The sequence below is a fragment of the Geotrypetes seraphini genome, chromosome 12 (genome assembly GCF_902459505.1).
Source record: "Geotrypetes seraphini chromosome 12, aGeoSer1.1, whole genome shotgun sequence".
Taxonomy (NCBI): Eukaryota; Metazoa; Chordata; class Amphibia; order Gymnophiona; family Dermophiidae; genus Geotrypetes; species Geotrypetes seraphini.
In genome coordinates, this window is record NC_047095.1 from 96,234,047 (window position 1) to 96,256,053 (window position 22,007).

The window sequence follows — 22,007 nt, forward strand, 5'->3', positions numbered from 1 at the left end:
AGCTGTCTTCTCTCTGCCACGGTCCCGCCCCTTCTCTGACATCAGAGGCAGGATAGTGGCAGAGGAAACAGCTCCGAAGACCTATAGCAGTTTGCAAAGATCGCTAGCACCAGCGATCCTATGCAGGATGCTGAAATTAGGTAAATTGATGCCAAGAAGCCAGGGGGAACATGCAAGTCTTCCAGGGGGTGCAGTCCTTCAGGGGGTGGTACAGGCTTTCAGGGGTAGGGGTATAAGCCTTCAGGGGGGACAGGCAGGCCTTCAGGGGTGGGGTGAAGGCCTTCAGGGGGACAGATAGGCTTTCAGGGGTGGGATGTAGGCCTTCAGAGGGGTACAGGCCTTCAGGGGAGGGGGCCCTGGTGTAGAAGTACACGGAAAGAGGGAGGGAGGGAAGGGGGCTCAAAGAGAAGTGCATATGCTAGACTTTGGGGGGAAGAAATAATGGGTCTAAACACAGAGGAGAGGGAGAGAGAACATAAGAACATAAGACGTTGCCTCTGCTGGGTCAGGTCCATCATGCCCAGCAGCCCGCTCCCGCGGCGGCCTATCAGGTCCATGACCTGTAAAGTGATTCTTTGTCTGGAACCTGTTCATTCCCCGTTTCCCTTCTATCTATTAACCTTCATAGTCCTATCTCTACCCCTATCTGTATCCCTCAATCCCCGAGTCCTTAAGGAATTTATTCAATCCCTCTTTGAAACCCTGTAATGTACTCTTTCCTATCATTTCCTCCGGAAGCACATTCCAGGTGTCGACCACCCTCTGAGTGAAAAAGAATTTCCTAGCGTTGGTTCTGAACCTGTCCCCTTTCAATTTCTCTGAGTGCCCCCTTGTTCTTGTGGTTCCCAATAGGCTGAAGAATCTGTCCCTCTCCACCTTCTCTATGCCTTTCATGATCTTGTTTGTCTCTATCATGTCTTCTCTGTCTCCGCTTCTCCAGTGAGAAGAGCCCCAGCTTTTCTAGCCTGTCTGCGTGTGAGAGGTTTTCCATACCTTTTATCATTTTTGTCGCCCTTCTCTGAACCCTCTCAAGTATCGCCATGTCCTTCTTTAGGTATGGTGACCAATATTGGACACAGTACTCCAGATGCGGGCACACCATTGTACGATACATCGGCATGATGACTTCCTTCGTTCTGGTTGTGATACCCTTCTTAATAATACCCAACATTCTGTTTGCTTTTTTTGAGGCTTCCGCGCACTGTGCCGTTGACTTCATTGTTGTATCCACCAGCACACCCAAGTCTTTTTCAAGGTTACTTTCCCCTAGTACCAATCCCCCCATTTTGTAGCTGAACATCGGGTTCTTTTTCCTTATATGCATGACCTTGCATTTCTCTACATTGAAGTTCATCTGCCATTTGTTCGCCCACTCCTCCAGTTAGTTCAGGTCCCTTTGTAGGTCTTCACATTCCTCCACGGTTCTAACCCTGCTACAGAGTTTAGTGTCATCCGCAAATTTTATAACTTCACACTTCGTCCCTGTTTCTAAGTCATTTATAAATACATTGAACAACAGCGGTCCGAGTTCCGACCCCTGTGGAACACCGCTTGTGACCCTCCTCCAGCCCAAGTAGTGTCCCTTCACTCCAACTCTTTGCTTCCTGCCTGCCAACCAGTGTTTAACCCATCTGTGTTCGTCCCCTTCCACCATGTGGTTCCACAGCTTCCTGATGGGTACCTTGTCAAAGGCCTTCTGGAAGATGAGATAAACGATGTCTATGGGTTCCCCTTTGTCCATCTGGTTGTTTATCCCTTCAAAGAAGTGCAGTAAGTTCATTTGGCATGATCTTCCTCTGCAGAAGCCATGTTGGCTTGCTTTCATTACTCCATTTTTTTCTATGTGCTCACAAATCCTGTCTTTTATCAGTGCTTCTACCATCTTCTACCATCTTGCCCGGAACTGAAGTCAAGCTTACCAGCCTGTAGTTTCCAGGGTCACCTCTCGATCCCTTTTTAAAGATAGGTGTGGGGGCGCTAGTGAGCGCGATTCATGGTGGATGCATAGCGACGCAGCTCCCGCAGAATCTTATCTAGACTCGATTTCCCCTGCAATTTGAGCATTATTCTTTCGGCTTTCGCTGTACAAATAGTGCCCTAAACCCATATGGCATCCACCAAGCCTGGAAAGCGCCGTAATACGGACCCGGTTTCGCCACAAAAAGCGACAACATCCAAGGCCGACGAAGCCTCCTCACAAACCATACTGGAGGAAATAAGAGCCATGCGGTCGGAAGTCAAGGCCGACACCGAAGAAATCAAAGAGGAACTGGCTGCCTTTAAAAAAGATATCGCAGCGTTGCAACTCCAGGTACAAGCGACTGACACCAGGATGTCTGTCGCTGAAAATAACATAAAAGATCTACACAGGCAATCAAAGCGTATAGCGCAATTAGAGACATTGCTTGAGGATTTTAGTAATCGATCTCGTAGGAATAATTTCAGAATCCTCGGGATCCCTGAATCCCGAGAGGGACGTAACATGTCGGAATTTCTGACTACAAATCTACCGAAATTACTCGATCTAAACTTCGATTTACCTTTTGAAATCGATAGAGCGCACCATGTTCCCTCAAACTCACTTCCTCATGGAACCGGCCAATATCCTAGGCCAACAGTAGTGCGTCTCCTGAGATACACACAAGTCATGACCATTATGCAGCAGGCACGTGTTAAAGCGCCAATTAAGTTTGAGGGTAATACCCTCTTATTTGTGCCAGATTTGGGGAAACAAACAGCCAAACTTAGAAAACAACTGCTGGAATATCGTCCCAAATTGAAGCAACTGGGTGCCAGGTTCGGCATGATGTATCCTGCCCGACTTAGGGTTACATACAACAATCACACCAAGGATTTTACTAACCCTCTTGAACTGGCTGATTACATAGAAAGCTTGAGCCCGAGTACAATTGATTGTACCTGAAAACTAGTGTCTGTTATAAAGCCTGCTCGTATCTTTGTTATATTGCAGTGTTATTTCACCTCATGGGTTCATCTCAGTATGCTTACAGAATGTTTACCTGTATAGCTGTGTCCCATATTTAATACAGGGTTTTTGAAATTTAAACTTGTTTGATTCTGCTGGGCAGTGATGCTCTGTTACTCCACCTGGCTCACTGACCCGTGTTTAACTTCCTAGTTCACTCATTACATGCAATACCTAAGTTTCATTTTATTTTTTTTCCTTTTGACTGCTTGGCTAAGTTTTGTATTATATTCAGATGTCAATAGATTATATGGATTACTCTATGCATATCATTTGGTATACATATACTTAATCTATATCTTATAGCACCTCATGTCTTTCACTTGTGTTACATTAAATGTTAAAGGTTTAAACAATCCTATCAAAGCTAGGAAAATACTAAACTACATATCTTCCCTATCAGCTGATATAATATTTCTCCAAGAAACACATTTAGATGCTATCTCCTCTGCCAAACTCACTCTCCCTTGGGCATATCCACCACTTTTCTCCCCTGCTGTAGATAAGAAAAATGGTGTCATTACTCTTATTAGAAACTCAAACCATATTAGAATATTATCACATACTACTGACAATCAGGGCAGGTGGATCTCTACGAAATTAAGTATACTATCACAGGAAATTTACTTCTTAAATCTTTATGGACCCAATACTGATGACTGTGCCTTTTTCACTAACATAGCTGATCAGCTTAACTGCTATCAAGACATTCCTTTTGTAGTTGGGGGAGATTTCAATCTAACAATTGACCCCACAAAAGATAGGAAATCCATATATAAACATAAAAAATCAAAGACATGGTTATACCTACAGGATATTATTACCCAATTTAGATTAACTGACCCATGGCGCATAACCCACATTGATGATAAGGAATTCACATTTTTCTCTGCCCCTCACTCATCCTACACAAGGATTGACTACTTCTTAATAAGTCCTTCCCTAGTTAAATCCATACTCCAATCTGAAATTAAAACGATCAGCGTATCAGATCATGCTGCAGTCATTCTATCTTTAACTAATCTACAACCACCTTCTCCACAGAGAGCATGGAGATTCAATTCATCTCTCTTACAAGATAGGAACTTCTGCGAGCATATATCTGCAGCAATTAAAGATTATTTTTTATTTAATTCCCCTCAGGATAGTAATTGGATTTCAATTTGGGATGCGTTCAAGGCGTATATCAGGGGAGTAATAATCTCCTATAATGCTCATATAAAAAGGTCTCTCAATAAAGACTTAGTTGCTCTTGAATCTGAACTTAAAAATTTAGAGACTATTCACCAAGCAAATCCTAGTGACATCCAGACACTCAAACAACTTCAACACACTAGATTTCAATATAATACTAGCTTAAGTAAGACTGCAGCTTCACAAATTTTTATGACCTCAGCTAAATACTATTCCGATGGTAATAGATGTGGTCACCACCTTGCTTCCTATCTGAAAGGGAAACGTAACAAGACCATTATCTCAGCTTTATCCACCCCCGATGATACCTTGATCACTGATCCGAAGGAGATTGTCAATCAATTCCACACTTTTTATTCCAAATTGTATACATCAGAACTACAGCTAACAAATACCTCTGTTCCTTTCCTTAAAGATCTCATACACACCACTTTAACTGATGCTGACACAATAGGATTGGAAATGGATATCACCATTGATGAGATTAGTGAGGCATTGGATCTCATGTCCACTAAAAAGGCCCCTGGCCCTGATGGCCTACCAGCTGAATTCTTCCAGGTATTCAGAAAGTTGCTATGCCCTTACTTATTAGAATTATTCAAATACATGCAGAACTCTGGTGACATCAGGGGCTCTTTTACAGAGGCAACCACTATTGTATTACTCAAACCCAATAAAGATCCGCTTAAAGTTCACAACTATAGACCTTTATCTCTCATTAATACAGATGCTAAGATATATGCTAAAATTTTAGCCACTAGATTACAACAGATTCTCCCCAAATTGATTAACACTGATCAAACTGGTTTTATGGCTAACCGCCTTTCTAGTGATAACACAAGAACATTCACTCACATAATCTCTCTTGCCAAAACATTGGAATACCCAATTGTGGCCGTTGGCTTAGACGCAGAAAAAGCCTTTGATCGTGTAGAATGGTCTTTTATTTTTAATGTAATGACATGGTTTGGTTTCCCATCTAAATTTCTTAATATGGTAAAGGTACTGTACTCTTCACCGACCAATAAAATTTATGCTAATCAACATTTTTCCTCACCTTTCAATCCCAGCAGAGGAACAAGACAAGGCTGCCCATTATCCCCTCTACTCTTCAATATAGCTCTGGAACCTCTCCTGATTGCAATTCGTACATCATCTCATATCAAAGGATTTACCTATGCTGGAGTAAATATTAAACTGTCAGCGTATGCTGTTGACATTCTGTTATACCTCACACCAGACTCCATCTCACCATTACTTCAATTGTTGTCGGAATATTCCACTCATTCTGGATACAAACTAAACCTCTCCAAATCAGAGGTAATGCCTTTGAACTGTCCAGAAGTAGGTCAGTCCATCAATGACCTTGGACTAATGTGGTCACCTACCAAATTGAAATATCTTGGACTATATTACACATCTGACTTGGAAGCAACTGTAGATCTCAACTCGGATCACATACTCGATTCAATACGACTTCTTACTACCACCTGGTCCCCACTAAAACTATCCTGGTGGGGTAGACTGGACACAATTAAAATGATGATTTCTCCAGTTATAAACTATACATTGAGCATGTTACCTATATTGATGAAACCAACTTTCTATACTAAAGTGGACAAAATACTCACAGCCTTCCTATGGAACAATAAACCACCACGTATAAGCTTACAAAAACTGAGAAATGCTAAAGAATCTGGGGGAGTTAACTTTCCTAACTTTAAAAATTACCATATAGCTTTCTTGCTCCGACAAGGCTCCCGTTGGCTCCTACCCACAGATATCACCACAGAACCCAAATGGCTTCAACTGGAACGTTCTATTTCTACAGACGTACCCCTTGAGAACCTGCCTTTCATTGGTAAAACCAACTCTCAACTATTAAAACCAATCATTGCATCCACTTGCACAGCCATCAGACATGTTGATGCTCTGCTTTCTCCGAAATGGCATGAAACCACTCAGCTGCCACTCTGGGATAATCAAAACATCCGCATACAAAACTCACCGGTCCATAATCCAACATGGAAATCCAAAGGAATAAGTCGTCTCTGTCAACTCTACTCGAATTCAAAATGGATCCCATTTCAACAACTGGCTGAATCCTATCAGATTCCAAAATCGCATTTCTTTAAATGGATTCAACTGAAATCAGCCATTACTGCTCACATAAAACGACAACCTATTCAAGATGAACTTCCTCAGATACTACTCTTGTGCAATCAGATTTCCTCTAACAGACATGAATCATCACAATGGTACAAAACCATGAGGAAGCATGATACTTTTTCACTCAATACTTTGCACTCAATATGGAACAATGACACTGGCTTGAAACTGGATACATCCGATTGGGAAGAGGTATGGAAGACATCCCATTCCACGCTTGCCTCTTCAGCTATAACTCAATCCCTTTTCTTTCTCCTCCACAAGGCATACTGGACCCCTTTAAAGCTGGCCAAAATCGCACACAAGGCCAATGTATCAGAAGGAAAATGTTGGTCGTGCCACAACTCTCCAGGAACTTTAGATCATATGATCTTTCATTGTGCCATCATTAGCCATTATTGGTCTCAAATTTGGCGTACTATAAGTGCTATTCTGCACATTTCGGAACCCATCACTTTAGCAGTTGTGATGTATGGCCATCATGGACTTCAGTCTTCTCTTATTGAACCTCACACCAAATTACTCAAGGCCCTAATTGCTATTACTATTAAGCAGATATTATTCAACTGGAAGAATTCCTCCTCATTATCCTATACAGCTTGGTGGAATCAAGTCTGCCTTATTGCCAAATTTGAATTAGCAGCAGCAGAACGGAAAGGGTCACTGCGCAAAATAAATGCCATATGGCAGCCTTTTCTAGACTATTGTACTGATTGACATAGAGTTATCTCATTGTATGTTAGATAACTTACTCATGTGCTTTGAGTTTCCTAGCCAAGCAGTCATTTATTTCCACTTATTTTCCTATTTTCTCTTAACTATTAGGATCTTATTATTACTTTTTTCTTTTTCTTTTCTAGATTTATAATGCGCTGTCAGGTATTGGAATTTGTCTAAACTAATCAATATTGCTGATGCATTGCTTTATGGAATTTGATCTTGATGTTCTATTATTTGTTCTGTTGTTGAAAACTGAATAAAATATTTGAACTAAAAAAAAAAAAAAAAAAAAAAAAGATAGGTGTAACATTTGCTATTTTCCAGTCCTCCGGGATCTCCCCAGTTTTCAAGGATAGGTTGCAAACTCGTTGGAGTATTTCCGCTATTTCGTTTCTAAGTTCTTTTAATACCCTTGGGTGGATTCCGTCCGGGCCCGGTGATTTGTCACTTTTCAGTCTATCTATTTGTTGGAGGACTTTAAGTATCATGCGGCCGCTCTCCACTTTAGCTGATATATCAAACCAAACCATTTGATGATCGCTACTTCCCAGGTGAGCACCCACTCGAACATTAGAGATACTCTCTCCATTTGTGAGGACCAGATCCAATATCGATTTTTCCCTTGTGGGTTCCGTCACCATTTGTCTGAGCAGAGCCACTTGAAAGGCATCCACAATCTCCCTACTTCTTTCCGATTCTGCAGACGGAACATTCCAGTCCGCATCCGGCAGGTTGAAATCTCCCAACAGCAGAACATAAGAACATAAGAACATAAGTAGTCGCCTCCGCCAGGGCAGACCAGAGGTCCATCCCGCCCAGCGGTCCGCTCACGCGGCGGCCCATCAGGCATATTGCCTGAGCAGCAGTCCCTGACTAATTTTATACCTACCTCTTCATTTATCTCTAAACCTTCCACTGCTCTTATCTGTACCCCTCAATCCCTTTGTCCTCCAGGAACCTATCCAGGTCTTCCTTGAAACCCTGTACTGTGCTATTTCCTATCACGGCTTCCGGAAGGGTGTTCCATGTGTCCACCACCCTCTGTGTGAAAAAAAATTTCCTTGCGTTTGTTCTAAACCTGTCCCCCTTCAATTTCATCCTCTTTCCTTCCAAACTTTTGGATATCCACTGCTGATGAAAATCACCAGTTATATACTACTCTCTATAGGAAAGAAGTGGATAAAAATCATTTTCTCCACTTCTCTAGTTTTCATCCGTATTTCCTTAAATTCAATATCCTTGTTAGCCAATTCCTGCGAATTCGAAAATTGTGCTCTTTCCAGGATGAATTTGAGAAACAGTCTAAAATACTAAGTGAACGTTTTTATAAAAGGGGCTACCCTAAAAAAGCTGTCCGTAGAGCCTACCTATGGGCCAAATATGCTCAATGGGCCCTTCTACTTATTGATAAGAATGAACAACAGATAGAGGCCCAAGAAGATCGTATGATTATGGTGCTTCCTTTTACAACTCTAAGCATTTCTTTTTTTGAGATTGTTAAAAGCCATTGGCCAATACTCCAACTAGATGCTTAATTTCAAAACTACCCTATAGTTTCCTATAGGAGAGGGAGAACCTTAGGAGAGATATTATCCTATCATACGTTTGAAAAGAAAACAAGAGATAGCTCTACTATTTTTGAACATTCAGCCTGTAATGACTGCCAATGGTGTGAGTACGCTGTTACTAGTCCGAACTGGAGACACCCGCGGACCAATAAGATATGCTATCTCTAATACTTCCTGTCAGAGCTCGATGGTAGTTTACATGATCCAATGCCCGTGCCAACTCCTTTATATCGGGAGGACAAGTCGCAAGATTAGTGTTCGTTTGACCGAACACAAGTCCCGTATTAACACTGGTAATCTCGAAGCGCCTCTAGTACAACACTGGAGGGATAATAAACATAAAACTACAGATCTAAAATGGAGGGTTATCGATCAGGTTCATGTAGGGTGGGAGGGTGGCGACTCTAAAAGTAAACTAAACTATAGGGAGCAAAAATGGATCTATCTTTTGAACTCAGTAATTCCTACCGGTTTGAATGCTGAAATAGAATGGACCACCTTAATATGAGGCTTAAAAAAAAGGGGGCATTTCTTTACGTTAAGATTGATGTCATCACGTTCTGAAAGAGATCTAGGGTATTTAAAAGTGTGAACGCCGCGGCCATGTTTCCTGTCTTTAAACTCTAACGCGGGGAGCATGAGCTGGTCTATTTGAGGTAACCTAGCAAATAATAAGACTGTTTTTAATGGTGTCAAAGTTATTATAGAAAGCTGACATTATATACTTTATTACTTTATTACTCTGCAGGGGGATTTCCTTGATACAGCCCTGTGGGGCGAAACTTAGTCTGCGTCGGAGTGCCTACCCCCACCCGCGTAGCTAAAGATAAGTACCGATATATTTAAGATATAAATTATAAGTAAACTATTTATGAAAAATGATAAAATGATAAAAAGTATAAGGGACCAATGACGATTAGGGGTGCCACTTGCTCTGCATGTTCTAAAAGTCTAGTGGCATGCAGACGGTACCACTGAGGTCCGTGAGAAAATAAGATACTACTCATTTTGAAAACGTTTTGAGACCTCCCACTTTATGAGTTAAATAAAATTGCTTCTATTGTTGACAGCTTTTCTTCTTAGTCTCCATCGAAGATCTCTTTGGGTTCTGGTACATTGGATGTGTCCTCGTTTGTGAAGACTGACGAGAAGCTACCTCTTTTTCCTCCTTTACCACTCCCTTTCTGTCTCCATCATCCAACGGTCCTACTTCCTCCCTCGCCGGCTGCTTCCCTTTAACGTATCTGAAGAACGATTTGAAATTTCTTGCTTCCCCAACCAATCTCTCTTCGTATTCTCTTTTCGCTCTCCTGACCACTCAGTGACATTCTTTTTGGTGTTTCCTATGTTCCTTCCAGTTTTCCCCGGTTTAGTTCTTTTTCAATTTTCGGAATGATTTTTTCTTGTCTCCTATCGCCTTCTTCACTTCATTGGTTATCCATACCGGGTCTTTTGTTTGATTTTTTTGCACCCTTTTCTAAAACTGGGGATGTACAGATTCTGTGCTTCTTGCACCATGTCCTTGAATAGGGAGCAGGCTTTCTCCATGGTCTCTGTTTTTCTTGAGCTGTTTCTGAGTTTCTTTCTCACCATTGCTCTCATAGCGTCATAGTTCCCCTTCTTGATGTTGAGTGTTGCCGCTGTGGTTCTCTTCCTTTTTGATGTTCCTACTTTTAATTTGTACTGGATCATGTTGTGGTTGCTATTTCCTAGTGGTCCTACTACCTCCACTTCCTTTGCAGGTCCCTCTAGCCTTAGGTCGAGAATGGCATTCCCTCTCGTTGGTTCCTTAATGAGCTGTTCCATGAAGCAGTCCCTCAAAGCCTCTAGGAATTCTGTTTCCCTCACACAGTTTGAGTTTCCAATACTCCAGTCTATCCCAAGGAAGTTAAAGTCCCCATTACCATCACGTTTCACTTCTTGCATTCTCGCCTCAATTTTGCTTCCAACTCTTTGTCATTTGATTCTGTTTGTCCAGGTGGATGATAGTACAGTCCCAATTTTATGTCAAAACCATTTCTTCCTGGTAATTTAACCCATAATGATTCCAGTCCTTCCGCCTTTGTTGCCATATCCACTCTGGTCAAGTGAATGGTGTCCTTTATATTGTGACCAGCCAGATATTCTACCTGCTCAGGTCCCAGTTAGGACAGAGAAAAAAGTAGAAGAAAAGAAATCCTGGAGAGGAATTGGGAAGGGACAAGTAGTTGCTGAACATAATAATAACACTGTCCACCGGGGGAGCCCAGGAGGCCCTTGGAACACTGCCAGGGCTGACAAAGCAGGGCGTTTCCCCAAGGTACTTAAACCTGTGTGTAAGAACAGAGAGGGAAGCCAGCTAGGGAGGAGGTTTAATCCTTTCCTCCCTAAAGAATCCTCCCAGTCAAGCAGGAGCAATGGCCCCGTTCCAATGGAGGTACTAGAGGAAGGTCAGGTTGAAGATCCTGTGTTCCCTGGAGAGTTACCGATGGAATTGGAGGAAGGTTGGTCAGAATTTGCTCCTCAAGTCCCTGAAGCAATGCAGGTGGACTTTGCCTCCATTTCCAAACAGTGAGTGTGATTTTGGATGCTGGACTGTTTAGTGAATGTTTTTTTTTCTTTTTACAAGCTTGGGAGTGATTAATGGGGAGAGGTTTTGCTGTTATCCTGGGTGGGAATTGTGAGAGTCAAACTAATGACTGTTTGTTTGCAAAACCTATCACTCCCTGGTTTTTTTCCTGGCAATATATGAAACTAGCCAGAGGCTTTTAGAAACTATGGCACTTCTGGGAGGTGAAGATAAATGCCTAAGACTGTATTGTTGCTTTGTTTTTTTTTTGTTTGATTTTGAAAATTGCCTGCTTTAGTAGCAGTCTGGGTTTGGATTGAGTTGGACTACAAACCCTGGGCACAGCTGAAGTGTCCTCAGTTCTGAAGACAAAGCAAAGACTGGTTAGTATACTGGCTTTGCCCTATTTGAATTGTTTCTCTTGGTGGGAGGAAGCTGCTTGAACATTCTGACCAATGTAGCAAACGTTTGAAGAAAACTACTTACCTGAATTCAGGAAGAATAAATATGTTTATGTTTTTTTGAAGAAATAGATGATAATGACTTTGTGTTGTTTTTGATTCCATCTTGGAATCCGGTCCTGCAGGGTGGCTCCAGTCCGGGCCACATGTCTGGGTGCTATTAGTGAGAGGTGCCATTGTGATGGATATACAGAACTGTTTTGCATTACAGTGGGCCACATAAATTTTGGTGTCAGAAGTGGGATGTAGCACCTCCTGCAGGACATCCGAGGAACTGCAAGTTTAAAAAAAAAAAAAAAGGAAAAAATATTTTTTTTTTTCTTTTGTTGCGCCATTTTGTTGGACTGGCGTGTCTTGGATGTTCTTTGAAGATTGTTGAACTATTGACAATATTGCTTTGTTTGGAGAAACCTTTCGTTTTGAAAGACTTTGGCTGGGGTTCCTGTGTCCAAGTCTAAGGAGGAGTTTCCAGCCGGAAACCGGAAACCAAGAATCCAAAACAGCCGCATATCCTGTAGAGGACAGCGTGGAGCTCAGTTGGTGGTCGGAGGAGGAAGGAGACAGACCGGAGTTCCAGACTTCCAGAGCCGAGTTCCAGGAGCGCCCAGAGGAACCAGTGGACCGAGCCGGAGACCAGTTCCAGACCGGATACAGCACGGGCGGTGCACCCAATCAGCACGAATGCGAAGACTCACCAGTACCTCCGGTAAGAGTACCTAGGGGTAGCTGGTGAGGATAAAGTGGTGTTGGTTGGGGAGGACTGGAAGCTGGGGAGGCTAGCCAGGGGAGGACACTATTTCCAAGCGGCCACACTTGGGTTCCTTCTCTTGTTGTTTTATTTTCTAGGTTTCACTATGGAGCAGGCCCAGTTTTTGGCAGAGCTGACCGAGGAGCATAAGCAGCAGCGTGAGTACCTGGAAACCCTCTTGAAGGCGCGGGACGAACGCCGACAGGCTAGCCAGGAGGAGATGGAACAACGACAGGGTAGCCTACTAGAAGCCATGCGACAGCAGAATCGGCTCTTTAAGCATTTCTTGGAGCAGAGGATTATACATCCTGGAGGACCACTGTCACCAAGTGTACCGGTTGCGGATCCGGTAGGACTGACTGTTTTGCCATCTATTAGTTTATTGCCAATAGCAAGCAAAGACATAACTGGGGGGTGGTTTCCAGATCAAGGAGGGAGGGATCGGTTGTTACCCTGCTTGACTGAAGAAGGAAAATTAGGGGCCGACCTTGATGATCCAGAACCAAATATCCAGTCCCAGATAGGCCCATATGAACCCCCTCACACTATGGTTAGTAAGAAAAATGTTAGGGAAGCTACCCATAGAGTCCTTCAGTCCTTTCCTCATAAACGTAGGTCCTCAAACCAAGTTGGGAAAGGAAGGAGGGAATATGTATCAAACGAAGGTAAAGTAATTAACCTATCTAGCCAGGGTGCCCGCGTTAAGTCGGATTTGTCCAAATCCCGAGCCCAGGGTATTGGATTACAGGCCGTATGTACAGTCAGGGTCTCTGTGGGGGGACAAGACACGGAAGCTCTCATTGACACCGGAGCGGATCAGTCAATGATGTCTATGCAATTTTGGGAGAGAGTGTTCCCTGGGGAGAAAGAAGTTTCCCGTACTCAAAGGGTGGTTATAAGATGTATACACGGGGATGAAGTGAGGTATTCTCTGAGACCCACCACTGTGTTATACCAGGATAGAGTGTATCAGATTTCACTGGCTTTGGTCCCAGGAGCCCCATATGACCTGATTCTGGGGCATGACTGGCCAGGGTTGAGGGAATATCTGGACACTAAACAGGGGCTCGTCAATACTAGATCCCAGGGTTTACCCATTGGAGGTCCTGAGGCAGAGCTAGGAAGGGTGTTCCCGTTTCAGGACGGGGTTGTAGAAAAACCTTCCCAAAAGCAGGCAAGAGCCTCAAGGGCGCAGAAGAGAAGGCAGCAACAGCAACGTACTCAGGCCTTGCAAAAGGTTGGTCGGACACAGGAGTTCCCAAAACTGCCTCAGGAAATAGCGGACACCTTTCCCACATTTCTGAGGGAACAACGTTCTGACCCCTCTTTGCAAGAACTGTGGCAACAGGCTACAGGGCCATCATTGGGAAAAGCTGGGTTTAAGATTAGGAGGGGTCTACTTCACAAGGTAGAATCTTGCCCAGAACGATCAGGAGAAAAGGATGAAAAATTAGTGGTCCCGAAGGGGTTTAGAAAAATCATTCTGCAATTGGCACACGATTCCCCATTGGCTGGTCACAAAGGGGTACTAGCGACCCAGACCCAGATTTTGAGCAGATTCTTTTGGCCGAGAGTGAGACAGGAGGTGGAGGAGTTTTGTAAGACATGCCCCATCTGTCAACAACTGACTATGAATCGGCCGCCACGAGTACCCCTAATTCCAATTCCTGTGATAGACGAACCCCTTAAAAGATTAGCAATGGACATAATAGGCCCATTGGAAAAGACGGTGAGGGGTTATAATTATATCTTTGTGGTAATGGATGTGGCCACAAGATTCCCCTGGGCTTTTCCACTTCGGAAAACATCTTCTAAGGCTCTAATGAAAGAATTAATGGGACTATTTTGTAACATTGGTTTTCCAAGGGAAGTGCTATCGGATCGTGGGAGTAACTTTCTATCAAAGGAAATGGAAGGATTCTGGAGGGAGTTGGGTATAAGACATATTAAAACCTCTGCTTATCACCCCCAGGCAAATGGCCTGGTTGAACGTTTCAACCAAACTCTCAAGCATATGATAAAAAAAGGTCTTAAAGGAAATATGAGAGATTGGGACTTGTTTATTCCCTATGCTTTATTCGCGGCCCGGGAAAGAGTGCAGGATTCTTTGGGGGTCAGCCCATTCGAAATGTTATATGGACGTGTACCTAGAGGACTTCTGGATGTAGTAAAAGAAGGTTGGGACCCACCAGAGGAAACTGAATTAGATGTGTTGTCTCATTTGACCCAACTTAAACAGAGACTAGCTCAAGTTGCCGGACTGGGAAAGGAAAATTTAGAGTTTGCACAGAAAAAACAGAAGACCTACTATGACAGAAAGGCTAAGGATCGCCAGTTTGAAGTAGGTGATAGGGTACTGATACTTGTGCCATCTGACCCTCATAAATTTCTGGCGCACTGGAAAGGGCCAGCCACGGTGATAGAGAAGGTAGGCCCTGTAAATTATAGGGTGAAAGATGAAAAGAAACACATTCAGACGTATCACGTTAACCTGCTTAAGCCCTGGAAGGATAGGGAGACTTTAGCGTTGATCGCCCAGCGATGTCAAGAGGACGATTTAGGGCCCCAAATAACCGATTTAGGGCAAGAAGAGAAGGTCAACGTAGGCCCAGAGCTCTCAGTAACGCAGGCCCAGCAGGTCCAGACCCTAGTGGGAAGGTTCTCGGATGTGTTCTCACACATACCGGGTCATACGAGAGGAATCACCCATGACATTGTAACCACCCCAGGGAAGATAGTGAGGGTCCGTCCGTACCGGTTGTCGGAGGAAAAAAAGAAATTAGTTAATAGTTTAGTCCAGGAAATGCTGACACTGGGGGTTATCGAACCCTCACAGAGCCCCTGGTGCAGCCCGATTGTGATTGTCCCAAAGGCCGATGGGTCACCACGTTTTTGCATTGATTTCCGGCAGGTCAATGAAGTTTCTCAATTCGATGCGTTCCCTATGCCGAGGGTAGATGAGCTGTTGGATCGCCTTGGTCAAGCGCAGTATTTGTCAACCATTGACCTTACAAAAGGGTATTGGCAGATCCCTCTAACAGCTGCTGCCAAGCCCAAGACTGCTTTTAGCACTCCCTATGGGTTGTTCCAATTTACTCGCATGCCGTTCGGACTACATGGGGCAGCGGCTACTTGCTAAAGAGCGGTAAATGAGGTTTTGAGGGGGCGCCATGACTACGCAGAGGCTTACCTGGATGACATTGTCATCTACTCCCCCTCGTGGCCTCAACATCTTGAGCATGTAACTTCTGTGTTGGAAGCATTAAGGGGTGCAGGGTTTACTGTGAACCCCAAAAAGTGTTTTCTGGGACAGAGGGAAGTCAAGTACTTAGGGTACACGGTGGGAAGAGGCCAAGTCAAACCCTTAGTGGATAAGGTGCAGTGCATTCAAGGGTATCCTCAGCCTAGCACAAAAAAACATATGCGAGGGTTTTTAGGCTTGTTAGGATATTACAGGAGATTTATTCCTAACTTTGCCACCAGGGCTGCGCCACTCACTGATATGCTAAGAAAGGATAACCCCGATACCTTACAATGGGGAACTGACGGGGTAAAAGCTTTTCAGGATCTGAGGAATAGTTTGTGTAAACAGCCGGTACTGACCGCTATTGACTATAACAAACCCTTGATTCTGCAGACAGATGCGTCTGGCTGTGGATTGGGAGCCATACTCAGTCAGGAAAGTCATGGCCTAGAACATCCCATCTTGTATCTAAGTAGGAAATTACATCCTAACGAGCGAAATTATGCTGTGGTAGAGTTAGAGTGTTTGGCCGCTAAGTGGGCAATGCAAACACTGGACCATTATTTAGGGGAGAGGCCCTTCACGTTAGTCACAGACCACGCAGCCCTTAAATGGTTAGGGACCATGCGAAATAACAATGCTCGCCTCACCAGGTGGTACTTAGCTCTACAAACTTTTAGGTTTACGGTAGTACACCGCCCGGGACGGCTAAACACCAATGTGGACATACTTTCCCGCATCCCTGAAAATACTATTCATCCTGGTGCTTATAGGGATAAGCATCGTCTAAGGGTGGGGGTATGTGACCAGCCAGATATTCTACCTGCTCAGGTCCCAGTTAGGACAGAGAAAAAAGTAGAAGAAAAGAAATCCTGGAGAGGAATTGGGAAGGGACAAGTAGTTGCTGAACATAATAATAACACTGTCCACCGGGGGAGCCCAGGAGGCCCTTGGAACACTGCCAGGGCTGACAAAGCAGGGCGTTTCCCCAAGGTACTTAAACCTGTGTGTAAGAACAGAGAGGGAAGCCAGCTAGGGAGGAGGTTTAATCCTTTCCTCCCTAAAGAATCCTCCCAGTCAAGCAGGAGCAATGGCCCCGTTCCAATGGAGGTACTAGAGGAAGGTCAGGTTGAAGATCCTGTGTTCCCTGGAGAGTTACCGATGGAATTGGAGGAAGGTTGGTCAGAATTTGCTCCTCAAGTCCCTGAAGCAATGCAGGTGGACTTTGCCTCCATTTCCAAACAGTGAGTGTGATTTTGGATGCTGGACTGTTTAATGAATGTTTTTTTTTTCTTTTTACAAGCTTGGGAGTGATTAATGGGGAGAGGTTTTGCTGTTATCCTGGGTGGGAATTGTGAGAGTCAAACTAATGACTGTTTGTTTGCAAAACCTATCACTCCCTGGTTTTTTTCCTGGCAATATATGAAACTAGCCAGAGGCTTGTAGAAACTATGGCACTTCTGGGAGGTGAAGATAAATGCCTAAGACTGTATTGTTGCTTTGTTTTTTTTTGTTTGATTTTGAAAATTGCCTGCTTTAGTAGCAGTCTGGGTTTGGATTGAGTTGGACTACAAACCCTGGGCACAGCTGAAGTGTCCTCAGTTCTGAAGACAAAGCAAAGACTGGTTAGTATACTGGCTTTGCCCTATTTGAATTGTTTCTCTTGGTGGGAGGAAGCTGCTTGAACATTCTGACCAATGTAGCAAACGTTTGAAGAAAACTACTTACCTGAATTCAGGAAGAATAAATATGTTTATGTTTTTTTGAAGAAATAGATGATAATGACTTTGTGTTGTTTTTGATTCCATCTTGGAATCTGGTCCTGCAGGGTGGCTCCAGTCCGGGCCACACGTCTGGGTGCTATTAGTGAGAGGTGCCATTGTGATGGATATACAGAACTGTTTTGCATTACAGTGGGCCACAATATATAGTGCTATTCCTCCACCCTTCTTGTGAGTCCTGTCTCTTCTATAGAGTTTGTACCCTGGCAGTACTATGTCCCATTTGTTTTCCTCATTCCACCATGTTTCCGTGATTCTAATGACGTCTAGGTCCTCTTTTTTGGCAGTGACTTCTAGTTCACCCATTTTGGTCTTTAGGCTCCTCGCATTTGCGTATAAGCAATTTAAGTCCTGTTTTTTTCTTTTTCCTTGTGATTTGCTCCTTTTGCTGTCCCCCTCATAAGCTGCTAGCCCCTGATTTCTGTTCCTTTCTTCCTCTTTCTTGGTGGTGGACAATGGGATTTAGGGCTGAAAGGAACAGAAAGGGAGAGAAGGTGGACCCTGGGATGGTGGGGAAGGTGGGAGAGATCCTGGATGAAAGGGTAGTTGAGAAAAGGTGGCTCTGTGGATGGAGACATAAAAAGGAAAGATGCTAGACCTCCAGGGAAGGGAAGGGAAATGGAAATGGAAATGGAGGACAGAGATAGAAGATTGATGGTTAGCACGGAGAAAGAAGAAAGATGGAGACCCTGGCAAGCAATTTAACAGAAGACAATCAGAGCCTGGGACTAACAAGATTTGAATATTGACCAGACAACAAAAGGTAGAAAAAATAATTTTATTTTATGTTTTGTGATTACAATATGTCAGATTTGAAAAGTGTATCCTGCCAGAGCTGGTGTTAGACCGCAAACGTGAGCTAGGATTTAACACAGAGAGGAAAAGTCTTTTTTGTTTGTTTATTTTGTTTACACCACAGCACAGTGAAGGGGGTGAAGAGGCAATAAAATAAACCCACCAGGATGTTTTAAAAAAACACCCAATTGGGCAGGAAAATCGAATCAAATTGAAAAATTGATTCAATAGGCTGAATCTAATCGAATCAAAATGTTTTTCCTGAATCGGGCAGCACTACTGCTAACCAACCTGATTCACAAGTTTCCAAGTTTATTAAATATTTGATTAATCGCTTATTCCACATTCTAAGCGATGTACAAAATATTAAAATATTAAATTACAATAATTAAAGGGAAACAGACAATGTAAATATGACTCACAAGACAAACGAATGGCACAAGAGGAAGAGAATAGGAAAAGAAATACAAGTTTAAAAGATAGTAAAGGAAACATATAAGGGAAAAACAACAATAGGTAAGGGGAGAATAATAAGAAACAGATAATTTAAAGCCCAGGGCTCAGGAGAGAACCCTAATCAAATCCTGCATTCTAGTTTTATTGGCTGTCAAATGCATCTTTAAAAAGAAAGCATTTTAGCTTGCTCTTAAATCTATCCAAACTTAATTCTTCTCGTACATGAATTGGGAGTAAATTCCGCATTTGAGGAGCTGTGACAGAAAAATAGAGTGTCGCCATGTATTTATAGTTTTAAGAGAAGGGACTATCAAGAGATGTTGGTCAATAGATCTAAGTGATCTAGGGGGAGTAAAGGGAATCAATACTCTATAGATGAAAGAAGGTGTTTTTCCCCTTGATCGCCCATTTTCTGATCCGGCCATGCAAATTTGTGAAACCCCAAGCAAAATAGCCAAGTTTTATTCAAGTTCAAGTTTTATTTTAATTTGATGAGTCACTTAATTTAATTTTTACTAAGCGAGTTACAACAAATAATAACATTTATTTTAACATAATGCTTAAAAATTTTTAAAACAGTAGTTAAGACTAACAGACATACAGACCAACCGAAACACTAGGTAAAAAAAAAAAAGAAAGGGCGGAACTACAATTCAATATTTTTAGGGTACAGAAGAGAACCATAAATGGAAAAAAAACATTAGGAGGGGTAGGTGAAAACCTAGAAGATAATGTAAAATTTTTTAAACATAATTTATAGATTAAAAGCATCTTTAAAAAGAAAGATTCACTAACATTTTCTTGACTATTTTGCATTGGTAACTGTGTTACCTACAGGTCTATCAGTTTTTATTTTCATTTTTTTAATGGCACAGATATTTTACATGTATTACAGATGCAAAACATCTGTCCAATAAAAAAATGAAAAGCCCTCCTTAACGACCCATGAGAAAACCCCTCCCTATTTCCCTGCCTCCCTAAACCAAAAAAAAAAGTACCCATCACCGCCAAACTTATGGCAGGAGGACTGACCACTTCCTCCTGCCACCAGTCACCAACCCGCTGCTACCACTTTACTATTAAATATAGCAGGAGGGATGCGCACTCCTTCCTGCCAGTGGAGACCACCCTCCCTTGGCTCCCTCCTCCTTGTTACCTTTCGGTAGGAACAGGATGAGTCCCTTCTTCTCTGCTGGCCACTGGTGTCCACAATGCAGGCATTAGGCCCCTCCCTGTACATCAACTGATGCATAGGGAGGAGCCTAAGGTTCTGATTGGCTTAGATGCCTCAATCCCCTCCTCTTGGGTGAGGTCTAAGGTGTCTGAGCCAATTGTGGACTCCCTTAGGCACCCTCTGTATCCTGGATATAAGGGAGAGGAGCCTTAGTCAATCCCTATGACAAAACCCCTCCCTTAGCCTCCTCCCCCTTGAATCCCCCTTGTAACCGGGATACAGAGAGAGCTTAAGGGAATCCCCAATAGGCTCATATGCCTAAAAACCCACCCAAGGGGAGGGGCTTGAGGCATCTGAGCCAATCAGGGCTTTAGGCCACTTCCCATGCTTCAACTTCTTAGCCCAAAGCTGCTTTTGTTGACAGGTGTAAGGCTCCTGAGGAAGGGATCTACCCGAAACTAGGCTTAGTAGAGCCTGAAAGAATTTTTCCACAGTTGGGATTTTTCCACAGTTGAGCATTCTTGAAAAAATTTTTTGATTGGGATGAATTATGGATGAACTTTGGACACTATTTTTGGGCTAAGTATTATTTTTGAATTTTTTGATTCCATTGCTAAGCAAATTATTGGTTGAGATTATTTCCTTAGATTTTTATATTTATAAAATTCACTTGAGAGCACTTTTGTGTTATTGCAGTACACACATATGTATGCCTATGATGGTGTGGGTGTGGCTTGGAAAATAGCCTGCTGATTGACTAAAGCCTGGACTTCTGCTTCGGCAGTCATTGCTATAGCTTAACACTGAGGATACACACACTTATTAATTTAATATTTTTTTATTGGTATATGGTCTATATCTCCCAGGGACCTCAACCTTTCTCAAGTACTGATTGAGGGATATTTAATAGTGTGGCAGTGACAGCAGGCTGGTGTCTGGTGGCAGGAAGGAGTGGGCTTCCCTCCTGCCATAAGTTCGGTGGCGGAGGGGGCATTTTTTTGTGTTTGGGGAGGGAGGAAAGGAGGGAGGGGTTTTTTCATTGGGGAGGGTTTTTCATATTTTTATTGGGCAGATATTTTATGTGTGTAATACATGCAAAATATCTGTGCCATAAAAAAAGGAAAAAACCCCGGCAGAAGCCCTGACAGGAGTGACAGCAGGCTGCTTCTCCTGTCACTATTGTCAGGGCTCTGCATGACTCAATTGCTCACTGAGCGATTGAGTCGGTTAGTTTGCATGCAAATGATTTGCACTTCTGTGAAAATCATTTGCATGCAAACTTGATAGTGAATCAATCGCTGTTTGAAAATCAGCCAGAGAATTGGCCAACAGTGATTGAGTCACTTTCTTCAGTTAATCTGGGCCTCTGAAAAGTCAGTCATAGAAAGACATATACCTCAGGACACTAGGTCTTCCCATAGCAAGGGAAAGAAAAACTCTGCACAGGGTAGGGGAGGACAATAAAAGTAGCTGCAAGCAGGTAGCCATAGTGTAGATTTCCCTGAGCCTGTGGGGGTGTTGAACCGCATTGTTCACTTGACAGTTGATGATTTTGTTCCATTATTTATTTCTCTATTTGTTACTGGAAACTCAATAAAAATATTTGAAATCTGAAAAACCGAACTCCAAGACCACAAGAGGACCCAATCGAACAGAGAAACAAGCACTCCCCCCCCCCTCTGCAATCTGAACCATTCCAAACACAGCCACTCCAGAACACCAATCAAAATCTGAATCTCCACAAGCAGACCCCAACCAAGCAGGATATGATAAACACTAAAATCGCTAACACCCGGGGGGTCCACACAAGGGATGAGGCCAGGCAGCCATCCAGAAAAAGTGCACCAAGAACGGACCCCACAGCAAACAGCCCGGGGAGAATCCAAGCAATGCCCCACTCCCCCGCAGGGAAACGCTCTCACCAAAAGTCCCAGCTGGGGCCCCCCCCGGACACTGCAACCCATACAGACAAATAGCAAAAGTCCCGATTTCCCCTGCAGCAGCGAACTTTTGTCTCTTCCAGAGCCCAGCAGAGGAGAGGAAGCGTGGGAGCCCTGCTCCGCCCCTCCCCCGACCAGCAAAAGACCCGATTTCCCCTGCAGCAGCGGACTTTTGTCTCTTCCAGAGCCCAGCAGAGGAGAGGAAGCGTGGGAGCCCTGCTCC

At 43.4% G+C, this 22,007-nt stretch overlaps 1 protein-coding gene across 1 annotated transcript in view; it reads left to right on the forward strand.

The window, feature by feature from the left end:
- The first annotated feature begins 16,742 nt into the window (after positions 1 to 16,742).
- Positions 16,743 to 22,007, forward strand: part of LOC117346144 (vomeronasal type-2 receptor 26-like) — a 77,151-nt gene continuing 71,886 nt past the window's right edge. The window contains exon 1 of the mRNA XM_033915546.1: positions 16,743 to 16,882. Within this exon, the coding sequence (XP_033771437.1) occupies positions 16,743 to 16,882 (140 nt within the window). The remainder of the gene's footprint in view (positions 16,883 to 22,007) is intronic.